Source organism: Impatiens glandulifera, chromosome 3, assembly GCF_907164915.1.
Source record: "Impatiens glandulifera chromosome 3, dImpGla2.1, whole genome shotgun sequence".
In the NCBI taxonomy this organism is placed as follows: Eukaryota; Viridiplantae; Streptophyta; class Magnoliopsida; order Ericales; family Balsaminaceae; genus Impatiens; species Impatiens glandulifera.
In genome coordinates this window covers 4834413-4847298 of record NC_061864.1, presented here as the reverse complement: position 1 = coordinate 4847298, position 12886 = coordinate 4834413, and the positions used below count along the sequence as shown (strand labels likewise).

General features: G+C 29.0%; 2 protein-coding genes across 2 annotated transcripts; both read right to left on the bottom strand.

Moving 5' to 3' along the window:
• Positions 1-2171: 2171 nt before the first annotated feature.
• Positions 2172-3225, bottom strand: LOC124932115. The gene has a single exon (XM_047472720.1). It carries the CDS (start codon positions 3090-3092, stop codon positions 2373-2375), a length of 720 nt encoding a protein of 239 aa, XP_047328676.1. The 5' UTR covers positions 3093-3225; the 3' UTR covers positions 2172-2372.
• A 6884-nt stretch (positions 3226-10109) lies between these two features.
• Positions 10110-12280, bottom strand: LOC124931576 (galactan beta-1,4-galactosyltransferase GALS1-like). Its single transcript, XM_047472075.1, has 2 exons — positions 11005-12280; positions 10110-10937 (listed from the first exon to the last, which is right to left on the bottom strand). The coding sequence occupies exons 1-2, from the start codon at positions 12108-12110 to the stop codon at positions 10559-10561; spliced, it is 1485 nt and encodes a 494-aa protein (XP_047328031.1). The 5' UTR covers positions 12111-12280; the 3' UTR covers positions 10110-10558.
• Between the last annotated feature and the right edge of the window lie 606 nt (positions 12281-12886).

Sequence of the window (12886 nt, the reverse complement as noted above, 5' to 3'; positions counted from 1 at the left end):
CAGAACTCATATGATCTGCAAATATCATCATCGACATAAGAACAATAAGATGAACAAAAAAATGAATCAATATGAACCAGTATGAACCAATATGAACAGATTTAATTAATTTAAGGTTTTCAGATGGAGATGCTGGAAACATGAACATAAATCGATTTGGGTTAGAGTTAGGGTTTGAAATGAAGGTATTGAAATAAGAACATAAATCTGTATTATAAACATCGATTCAGGTTAAGGTTTTCTTATCTTTGTAGATTCATGGGGCATAATCGTAGTCCTCGTCGCCAAAGTTTTCGCCGTCGCCGTCGCCAAAGTTTTCGTCGTCGCCGGCCGACGAACAAGAACAGAGAGAGAGAAGAGAGAGAAGAGAGAGAAAGAGAGAGAAGCAAAATGAAGGAAATGAAAATTTTAAGTATTTATATTAACCTAATTCACTTCACGTCTCGCGAAGCCACTTCGCGTTACGCGAAAAGGGTAATTTCGTCCAAAAAAAAATAAAGTGGTCACCAGATCAAATTTAATTATCAGTGACCACGGACGCAAATACCCCTATCTTTAGGGTCATTTAGTCCAATTTCCCCATTTTAAAGTTTATTTTTCCTTTTTTTATGTTATATAAAAGTATTTTTTAGAAAAAGAAAGTCAAGTAGATATGGTCCAATTTTTAAATATTGAATAATTTATAATTATCACTAAGAATACTCTAAGTTTAGATGTATAGTGTTGTCAAACTCGTATTGTACGATTAATCTCATCCACTCGATTACATGTGGATTCTGATGTTTGAATTTTCTCATCACAAATTAAATGTCCAAATAGTTTGAAAGAAAGGTACACAAAATATTAACCATGGAAATTGTTTGAAGTCAAAGAGACAACCTTAGGCATGCATGCATCATATCTTTTCTCACTTGAAGATTGAAATTATTAGTTGAAAAGGTCACCGTCAAGATAAGGGAGCCAAACTCCATCATTCCACACCTGCAATATATATCTAGTTTCTAGTTCCAACTATAATATCTTTTGTCAAACAATAATAAATGGTGTAAGAATTAGATGTTGTACTATACGTGAAGTGTTACGAGTACATATTTAATTCAAAAGATATGATCAAGCTAAAACAAACCAATTTTGTCAAAGTTATTTGATTTTTTTTTTCAAATCGCTGTCTATAAATTTTGATGATAGTTGGTTCTATTGTGTATTAATTAATTGCAACAAATATGACAAATGGAAGTGTGGTCCTCATGGTAGAAATGAGATATCTTAAGAGAAATTATTGTCACACAAAATCTATGGTCGATCTTTGGATGACATTTAGGACTAGTTTTATCCTATATATGGTCGATTTCCAATTAATTTGTTAGTCTATACTATAGAGGATTGAATGTGGACCATGTGGTACTAGATGTCTCTTGTAATCTTCTAAGATTTAATTTATAGCTTTAAATATTGTTTTAGAGAAATTATTAAAGGCGGAATATAGTATTACAAGATTGTTGATAGGGAAATTATTATATTGTCATGTTTTTCTTATGGTTTTCTGAAAATATATATTTTATTATAAAATGAGCATTCATGGAATAAGTATAGAAATAGGCTGGAACTGGGGTGTGTGTGTGGGGACTAATATATATATATATATATTATAACTTGATAGTGAGGTAAACAATTTGTTAATATAATGATATAAATTAAACTCAGTAAATCAATTTAATCAATTACTATTTTAGTAAAGTTTGAAATGGTATGGGTGAGACTTAAATTTTGAATTAGGACATAAATTGTTATTTTAATTTTTATAATTAATTTGTCATATTTTTAAATTAAATAATATTTAAAAATATTTTGGACATATTTTTTTAAAATTAAATATAAAGTTAGTTTGAGTAAATAGAAAATGTGTAATTTAAAAAAGATTTAATAAATTTGAATAGATATAAAATTTATATTTATTTTAAGAATTCGTGACATAATTTTATGTAGAGTCTAGCAATTATTTTAGTTTTAAATATAATATTTATTTTTATAGAGATACACACTCAAAGTTTTAAAATTCCAGAGTCTTATTTTATACAAACAGTTCAATAATAATTTGGCTGAAATGAATTATAACACGATAGTAATATATAAAATTAGCAATAGTAAATAACAATTGATCATTAATTAACAGGAAAGAATAAACTCATAATTAAGTTTTCAATCAAATCATACATACGGATCATCGATCTCCACATAGTACAAATTTACATGGGAGTATATTAATTAGTTTACAAACTACAAATATTATTATTATTATTAATTGGCATCAACAAAATTCAAAACTAGATTTTCATTCTTGAATGGATCCATCCAGGCAGGTAGAATGATTACTAAACTATGGAACCTTCGTAAATTGTGGATAATTTGATCTTGAAAGATCGAGCTGCCATGAAGATTCTCGCACGTTTAGAAGGATTTCTCTGCAACTTCCTCACAGAACCAGATCTCATAGACAGAGACGAAGATTTTGATGATGATGATGCCAAAGTACCGATAGGATAATAATTGCCGTTTTTCACCGTCTTCTGCACGCTGTAATCTTCTCCTCCATCGATGTAAGGATTATAACTAGAAACCTTCGCTGCTTCTTCTACCACAGGGGAGATTCTCGCCTTTTTACTCTGGCGACGGCCACGGTTTGAGTCAGAGGAAGAAGGAGGAGTTTTCTGGAGAGCAATTGTTGCCTTCACAGCCAAAGCAGCCATTTCGGAAGCTGAGAGAGGAAGACGAAGCTTGGACGAAGGCAACAAAAAGTAAATCTGACCTGCCTGAAGAACATCATCCATATCCATCGCTTTTATATGCTCGTTGAAGTACAAGTTATCTGAATTGCAGATGAAGAAAGCCGATTTGGATACTCCTACTACCTCCTCCATAGATTCGAGTTTCTGGTCGTCGATGAGTACTCCGGCGACGGTTATAGGAACTTCGTATTGCCTTAGCTGGCCGTTAGGAGAAACCACATTGGCCTTGTTGGATGATTGCTTCTGGAGATCAGATCCGCCTCGTCGAACTGTAGCCGCCGAAGAAGATGATAAACAGCTTCCCATCTAATTTCGTCGTTGATTTCCGATAGATTGATCGAGATGATTCTAGAGAGAGAGAGAGAGAAAAGAGAGGCGTACGTAACTGTGTAAGGAGAAAGTGGTGAAATAAAGCGGCCGAGAAGGAGGTTTTATTGGAGAAGGAGCTGTTTGAATTGCGTAAGCGATATGGTCATAACAGAAACATCTACGCTGGGCAGCTTTATAGACAAAAACAAATGGGCGCCACCACCACTGGAATAATATATTCACGCGTACTAACAGAAAAGTTTTATTTTTTTTATATATATTTTTTTTAAGAAAAAGGGGTTTCTCTCTCATCTCTCATAAATGAAGAGAGAGGATAAGCAATGACGTGGTACGCGGTCATCTACACTTTGGCATGCATACAATTATTTTAATTTTTTGGGTCAGAATATAATTATTCTTCATTATGTATGAAAGTGTATAAATATATTATATAATCTTCATTATAAGTTTATTTAATTCACATAGTAAACTTATTCATGTATTTAAGTTGACTGAACTTTATTTAATTTAATATTGAGATGAGTTAAATTAAATTAAAAATATAATTTTTTATTTTAAAAAATGTCAATAAAATATAATGTAAATAATAACAATACAAAACATGAGTATTCACTTTGTCACCAAACATAACCAGATTAATCAACGAGAAAACAACAATGGAAAATAAGCCAAAATATCCACATATAACAAACATAACATAAAATAATCTTTAACGAACTAGGAGATCTTACATATCAATTAATTCACCGACCGCCTTGACCGATTTTCCAGAACAGATCTCCTCGATCGTTATAATATTAACGATGTGGAGTAAACGTATCAGTCGACCATTAATATTGAACGTCATACGGTTTCTTTCATGTCAAATAGTTCACGATAAAATACTCGTCGTAATATTTAAATCGTTTTTACAACTAAAGTTTATTACACATTGAAAATTAAACATAAAAATATTCATTACACATCTTATACTCTAATAAATTAAATTAAAATATAATAATTTTGATACTATTTGAGTTCATGAGATATGAGATATTGCATCAATAAAAACAATATAAAAATTTGAAAACGAAAGATCATAGATTTTTCATACTGTAACATAAATTTTGTAGACGATCATTTTCATAACTTTTTAATCAAAATTTCTTTTATTACTTTCTTTTTAGATCGTTCACCGCAATATAACATAAATCGATTAATTCCAATAGTACACGATGTGGTTGCTATAATCGTAGTCATTCCATTTGACACAAAAGTTAGTAATATTTAGAGTAACTCATTAAAAATGAAGTAGGTTGTATAGAAAAGTCGCAAATAAAAAAAATATGATTAATATATTTTTTATTATTTAAATAAATATTATTTAAACAAATATTACACATTTTCTAACACAGAAAATCAATTTATTTTTTAGTTTATTATATGTCAAGACTACTCTATTAAAAGAAACATCTAAAAATTATTAAGGTTAGTCAAGAAAAAATTGTCATTAGTCCCAAAATCAATATTAACATGGGTAAAACCATTTAGGATGTGACATTGATTAGAGTTTGGTATTGATTTTTTTAATTAGAAAATAAATTAATATCATATTTTATTTTATTTTAATTATTTAATCACTTATTTTATTAATTAAAATATTTTTATTTTATTTTTATAAATTTTAAAATATAAAAAAAACATTATATTAATTACTTTTTCTTTAATTTTATAAAATTAAAAATATAAAAGAATATTATAGTAATTATTCTTCCTTTATTTATATAAATTTTAAAATATATAAGTAGATTTTAGTAATTTAAAATTAATAAAAAACTAAATAACTTACTTTTCATTTAACATTTTTTTCTTTTCTAAAAATCCATTAAAAACTCAAATAGTGAACGTCTAACAAGCTTAAGTTGGTTTTTACAGATTTTTATAATTAAAAAAAAAAAATCAAGTTGTTTGATAAAAAAAATTGTAAGATAAAATATTAAAATATCTTGTTATATTTGAAATTTAATAAAAATAGAGTAAGATATATTTTGATATTTAATTTGATAAATATTTAAATAATAATAAGAACTTGTTTGATGAAAGAGTTTTTGAAAACTCAATTTTTATTTTAAAACTCAAATATTTTATCAATTATCAAATTAAATAATTTTATCATTTAAATAAAATTATTTTATCTTATCTCTCTAAACTATCCTCCTCTCCTCTCCTCTCCTCTCCTCTCCTCTCCTCTCCTCTCCTCTCCTCTCCTCTCCACCATATTCTTTAAAGTAAAAAAGTAAATTACTTTTCAAATTATAAAAACTAGTTTTTTTTTATATTTTTAGGACAAAACCTAGGTAAAACAAAAAAACTTTTTCCTCCTTCATTAACCAAAATACTTGAAATAAAAGTAAGATATATTATTTTAAGAAGCATCTTCATTTCTCTTTATATTAACAAAAACAAATAAGGCCTGGTTTGAATTTTTAAAATAACCTAAACAAAAGTAATTTTTTAATCAATTATATCACTCATATAATTAACTAAAATAGTAAAATACCTTATATTAAAAATTATTGTTTTTATTTTATTTATATATATCAATACATTTTAAGTCTTTTCACAAAAAATAATTATTAACTTTTTAAAATTATCTTCACTTCCTCAAAATTATTAAAAATTATTATCTTTTTCTCCTTGTAGATTTTTTTAAAAACCCAATTCAAACGAGGCCTAAGTAAAGGAATGGTTTAGATTTACTCGTGAATATTGAATAATACATTTGAGTTTGACTTTAAAATATATAATAAATTTCAGTCAAACCGGTCATAATTATACTTCTGTCCGCGCAGGTGTAACCTTGGCATATATATATATATATTTCTGCAATTATAACATGTTTATTTGGAAGAGTTCTTTTAGATTATTTAAATTTCTTATTTATTTTTGCTAATTAATTTCATAATATAAACATTTGACATTAGGTCACTCACTAAAAAAATTCTCTAATTATTTAACTTAATAGGAGTAAAAAAGAACAGTAATTGAGAGAATGATCACATCATTGGGAAAATGATAAAGAAAAATAAAGAAAAGAATGAAAAAATATGTTATTTTTTCAGTTAATTATATTACATACTATGTCATTTCTCTTCTAAATTTTCTCTTCAATATTAAATTATTCATTAATAATGGTATATAACTAACTACTAGTAAAATAAAATTATTTCTTTTAGACAAGAAACATTATCAAGATAATATTTGTTCAATTTTATTAAATAAAGTCTCTATTACAATTTACAATATAATAAAAATAATGAGAGCAGCAGCGTCACTTGATTTTTTTTTTTGTTTTTTTTTGTGCTGATTACCCCATTTCTTGTTACGCAAGTACAAGTGACATATGAATGAGAAAAAGTCATAAAGTTCATATTATGTTCCGCCAGTCAAACTTATTTTATGTTTTTATATATATCTTTGACTGAGAGATATCAATATATGGCCTTGTTCGAATTGGGGTTTTTGAAAAAACTTAGAGAGGGAAAAAGGTAATGATTGGTGATGATTTTGAGAAAATGATGATTATTTTTGGTAAAAAGACTTAAAGGGTATTAATATATATGAATAAAATAAAAAATAATAATTTAAAATAGAAGGTATTTTAATATTTTGATTAATGAAATGAGTGATGTGATTGTTAAAAAGTGATTGATTGAAAATTGTTTTGGAATAGATTTTTTAAAAAACCCAAAGAGAACAAGGCTATGTTTATTTTTGTATATAAAGACTTTATTCTATTTTTTTTTATTAACGTAGGTTACTATCTGAAATTCAAATCAATATAAAATTTATAAGACAAAATACATTACTTGAAGTACACATTAAAAACATGAAAATAGAAAAGACTGAGGAAAAATATATCATTACAAATTCTCGCAAAAACTACAGTAAATTAAGAGAGTCAAATTAGACTACTAGCGAAATTGAAATAAACAACTCTACTAACATCTTTTTTTTTTTAGCATAATTAAAGTTGACGACTTTGCTAACGTATTTAACTACCCCTTTTTATAGCATAATTGACTTCTATATTAATGTATAAAAAAAATTGTTTTGTTTTTTTCACTGAAAATTCATTTCAAACGTTGGTGTTGGTAATTCATTATAAAATTCTATATTTTGTCGTTTTATTAAGTTTTGCTTATGCATCTACTTTTACACATGATTTTTGGATACTTTTTTCATTATTTTCAAAAGAATTTCCACTAAATCATGTAATCAATATGATATCATTTTTTAGTTGTTGACCAAAGTGACACTTGTAAGATGAACACAGCTTCCTTAGGAGTAAAAACATTATGTCCATTCAATTCAATATAACATTACACTCTAGCTAGTACACATAATTTGCTTGAATTATTCACATCATTAAATTCTTCTAACTACTTTCTTACTTCATATATTTGTTTAAGACTTTAAGTCATCCTCATTTGCATCACCCTAACCACCTCTTTGTCAAACCTAATTTTTATGCAAAACATTTTTCTTCATACAACCTCGATTTGTATTCCATATTAGGTTTAAATAATTTAATATCAATTTGTAAATAAACATGTATTGTTGTACTCCATATGCTTAAACCCTAATTTTTTTTTTGTATAAAACAACTTATTGTCATTTTGTTAAAAAAATCATAAACTTTGTACACTAATAAAATTATAATTTAAGTGGGGAATAACATGACTATGTCTCTTGTTAACTTTATAAATTAATATATATATATATATATATATATATATATATATATATAAATATAAATTAATAAAGTAACTGTGAATTTGAATAATTGTGTTGGCAAAACTTTCAACCAAATCTAGAACATGTAAAAGATTTCCACAGTCATGCATGTTTCATGAAACAACATCAAAGGCCCAATGCAGGATCCAATGGGCCATTGTATTAAAAAAACTAAGTCCAATTGAGTTTAATACATACATTATTTATCTCATTATATTAATTAAAATATTCTTATTTTATATTTTTAACCTTTTAAAATATAAAATATAAAATAAAAGATATAATTTAATCTTTGTAATATAATCAATTTTTTTTTTATCAAATAATATTTTTAAACAATCCAAATAAATTTCAAATAACCATGCATCAACCAATGTATAATTAGAAACAACATCTAAGTTAAGGTGACTCTAGAGTGATAGTTTTCTAAAATTCATAAAAAAATATCTTAGTATCACAATCTAATTGAAAAGTCATAAAATTAAAATTGAAGATGATAAATTTTTATTTTTTTGTTAGGTATAACATTTTTTACATTGATTTACATTATAGCGTGATCTCCTACTGGCTTACTGCATTTTATAATTATTTTTTATCCAGGTCTATATTATTTTCTAAATTATTTATAATATTTTAAAATAAGATATTAAAATAAATAGGTTGTTTAAGTGTTCCATCCATTATATTTGTAATTGGGCCTTTTCGATATGCAAAAGAAACGTTAAAAAAATGGACAGAAATCTTAATTCATTTTTTTTTTTGCCCAATGAAAAAAACAAATAAATTTTATGTATTTTAATTAAATTATATTTTTTATACTATATACAAATAAAATTATGAGTGATCTCCAAATTAGATTTGATTGTTTATACTTTATACTCACTTTATTATTATCATAACTCCCGAACACCAATAGACAGCTAATATAATGCATTTATTATTTAATTTTGTTTTTGTGATGCATAGAAAACCCTGAGAGAATGGGACCAAACTCAAATAAAAAAATTAGACCCATAAAATTTTAAAAATAAATATACCAATTATAAACTTTAACACAAAACAAATAAATAAATTAAATACATAATTTTAATATCTAGTGTATTAAAAATATTAATATAATTTAGAGAGAAAAAATATTAAATATTTATTTATTAATTAATTAAATCATTAATAGTCAATTTTATGGCCATAGAGGTGGGCCTATGCAAGTATAGATCTGTCCCTGTTGTCGACATGGTTCGGCTAATTAGATGTAGCAATATTAAGTGGGATTGATAAATTTTTAGATATCCGAACATTTTTGTTTAATAATTAATATTTTACTTATTCATAAACTAATTTGGTTATTTATCAAATAATTTATATTTTTAAATAACTATTAAATATATTTTTCGTGTTGATCAACAATGAGGATTAATTCGATGATACCGTAGTACCTGTATCTCATTTATGAAGTGACACCTATACACAAAAGTGAAGCATCAATTACTTTATTTGTTGATTTTTTTTTTCTTTACATGTGACGCTTTCTTAATGAATAAAGACAGTTTGTACTGTTAGCATCAAACTAACCACAAATGAGAAGGGTGATTCTTCACTTTTGTGTATAGGTGTCATTTTATGAATGGATATAACACTGCCGGTATGAGTAGTATCAAAATAACTGGGAATTTGGGGAGTGAATGAGAAAGGAATGACGATACATTACCTAATTGGTTAGAAAAATAAAAAAAAATATAAAAAAATAATTTTTTATTTATTTAGTCAATCAGATTCATCTCTAATCCTATAGTCTGATCATCTATCCCACTCTAGGACAGCAATTTGGTGTCCCAAAATTAAACGATGTTTTTTTTTTTATTTCACTTAGCATCGTTCCGAACTCCATTCTATCACCTAAATATTTCACTCTCAAATATTTCTCATATTTTAATTATATATTGAAACTTGTTTGTTAATTGAATAATCTATATATATATATTATTTATGCTATTGATTTTATTTTTATATTCGGATTAATTTTATAGTGGAATGATGACAAGATAAATAAAATTAACTTTATAACAACCCTTGTGGTGTTCCTTTGTGCCTTATTTCATGGCTTTTGGTAGCTTGTTTTATAGCAAAGGAAAAACAGTTAGTCCAAATTATCGTGATTATGAAGCAAATATATTTAATACATATATATAAATATTTAATAAATAAAAACTGAGAATCTTCTGGAAGATAAAATATATATAAATAAGCTGGCTGATCCAATAATAACGGTCCTTTTATGTACAATAATAACAATAACAAACACACGTAAACCTAGTAAATAAGACATTGCCACGTGGATGCCAGCTGCAATTTCGCCGGCAACACGTGGCCTTTTCAACGCCTACACCACCCATGAGCTGTCACCGTTTTACACCTCATCCATCCCCGTTCTGTTCTTGTGTCGGTGAAGCAATCCCCCATTTTTCAGGGCTTCAATAATTACCAAATTACCTACTTTTTTAATAAGTGGAAAATAATTCAAAATAAACTAAACTATATAATATAATATAATAAATGTGAAAATGGGGAAGGTCTTACGTTCTGTTTTTGCTGTAAAATAATTTATTTTTCTAGTTTATTCTCGTTCGTTGTCCTATACGTCTTTTGTCCTCCTACTAGTAGGTAGGCTAATGTTGCGACACCGCCGTCGCCGCCGCCGTCGCCGGCGAACTCTGATTAAAGTAATTTCGCTCGAACTCTCTTATGATCGGGCCCAGTTTCTTCAAATTGTCATCGTAAACGTACGGGATGTTATCGAACCAAGTGACGTTTTTCTTGTCGGCTAATGGAACCCATTTACGACAGAGTTCTTCATGCATAGTGATGGAATTATGGTAATGGTAGTACCGGATTTTCGATTCCGTTTGATGAAGAGTCCCGCCGACCACATTTTCCGACATGTGTACGCCTGTCGCGAAAGCATTCTTCGCTTGAATCGCGTATTTCCTGTCTCTCCTTATCTTCGTTCTTTGATCTCTAAACATCAACTTCTCGAATCCCCAATCCCTAATAACAAAAGATATTGAAAAATCTGATGAACAAATCAAAATTTGAAGTCTTGTTTTTAAATTACCTTGAGTTATCGTGATTAGAATCGTTCAAACAGAGCATACTAGACATGGCGTTTTGCTCAATCGTGATTTGGGTATTGTTTGAGAATTCATTAAGAACTGATTCAAGAGTAGTGTTCTTATCAGGAAGATAGATATATTCATCGACGTCGAAGTAAAACGTCCAATTTGCAGCGTGCCGGTAACGATGAAGACAATCATTCACAATAAGAAACTGATTATAATAGTAGCCGTCATACTCAGCCTGGTTCTTAATATCCTGCACTGTCAATCTCCCCGCTTTTATCCACGGCTCCAGCACTTTACTAACTTCCGGCGATATCCCGCCGGCGTCGTGAAAAACGAAATGTGATTTCGGCCCAAAGAACCAGGCATGATAAGCCATCCATTCTCTCATCCTCGCCGCATTTAAATTCCCGTACAGAGATGATCCACAGTAAAGATATTCGTACTGATAAGGAGGATTAAACCTGGATTCTTCATACGACCCTGGCGTTTCTTCCAAAGCTGTTATCTTTTCATAGCGTTTCGGCGATTCAGTATAATACGCGTAGAGTATAAGCTTCCCACCTGCATTATCTGAGTTGGGATTTACAGCGAATGTGCAATTAACAACGATTACAGTGTAAACCCGGCCGTATCCCCAATCTGGAAGAATTTTATAAGCTTTGGATTTGATAGAACACGACCCATTGTTTGAGATCCATTCGCATTTGTACCAGGGCTTTCCAAATACGTGAATAGGCTTCGAAGATAGTCCGACAACGGCGAATGTCGTCGGACCACCGCGGTAAGCACCCATTTGCACGAATAGAGCGGCGGCGTTTCCGTATGATGTGAAAGTGCGTTTATTTGGATTTGGGTCGACGATTTCAGTAGTTGAACTGACGAGCTTCTCTGCCATGGATGCGGTTTTGGTTGGGCGAGATGATGGGATTATGTTCTCATAGTAAGGCTGTAGATTCCAAATGAGCATGACTAGAGTAAGAGATAGTAATGTGGCAACTAGTGGTTTTGAAATGGAATCGAAACAGAGGAATCGGAGTTGTTTGCCGACGGCGAGAGTATTAGTTGCTTGTTGGGTTTCTTTCCTCATCGGAAAACTCATCGGAAAAGGTGAATCGAATCGAAGAAGACGATGAACTGACTAGGGTTTTGGTTCTTTCTAAAGATTTGCTATCTTTATCTTTTTGAACTGGACCGACAAATTCTACGACAGTGAGTGAGTGAGTGTAATGAAGAACGAGGGACGTGAGAACACGCGCTCTATATGGACCTCTCAAAGTCTGAAATTAAAGAGGCGACTGTGCGAGTGCGGGGGCTCTTTTTAATTTGAAGAAGATGGTTTTAAAAAGGGATACAGATCTTTAGTTAATAACGAAAATGCCATTGAGCAATGTCGATCCAATGATTGTAAGGCAGGCTGGCACCACACCACTCTTTCTATACTTGACCATGGTTCTTTTACTTGACCCCACCTATCATTTTATTTTTACTTCCCGTGAAGTCAAATCTCTTAAATCACCTCCCTAACTTTTATCATGTTTTCATTCACACCCCTGTTTTCAATTTATCTTCGAGTTTACCCCCTTTAACTTTTATGGATGAAATGAATAGATGAACTTGGTTGGGTTTAAGCCCACTCTACCGTAAATCCGTTTTCGCTTAATAGTATTAAATTCTATTAAGATGATTCGAATTAAGGCAAGATGTCAGATTAGTTTTCTTTAATTAAAAAAATATATAAATAAATTAATAATTGGTCATCAAAAGAAGGCTTAAATTTATTTGACTTGGAAAACACGGTGATACGAAAGTTCATTAACCCCTTGGCCGGGGGAGGGGATGGAAGAGTTTATTTCTAAAAAAGAAAATCAAATATGC

What these genes read in the sequence shown, in the direction of transcription:
- LOC124932115 (XM_047472720.1), bottom strand. Translation starts at nt 3,092, where the DNA reads ATGGGAAGCTGTTTATCATCTTCTTCGGCGGCTACAGTTCGACGAGGC.
- LOC124931576 (XM_047472075.1), bottom strand. Translation starts at nt 12,110, where the DNA reads ATGAGTTTTCCGATGAGGAAAGAAACCCAACAAGCAACTAATACTCTC. An exon ending in TCTAATCACGATAACTCAAG is followed by an intron (nt 10,938 to 11,004) that starts GTAATTTAAAAA and finishes TTTTGTTATTAG; the next exon opens with GGATTGGGGATTCGAGAAGT.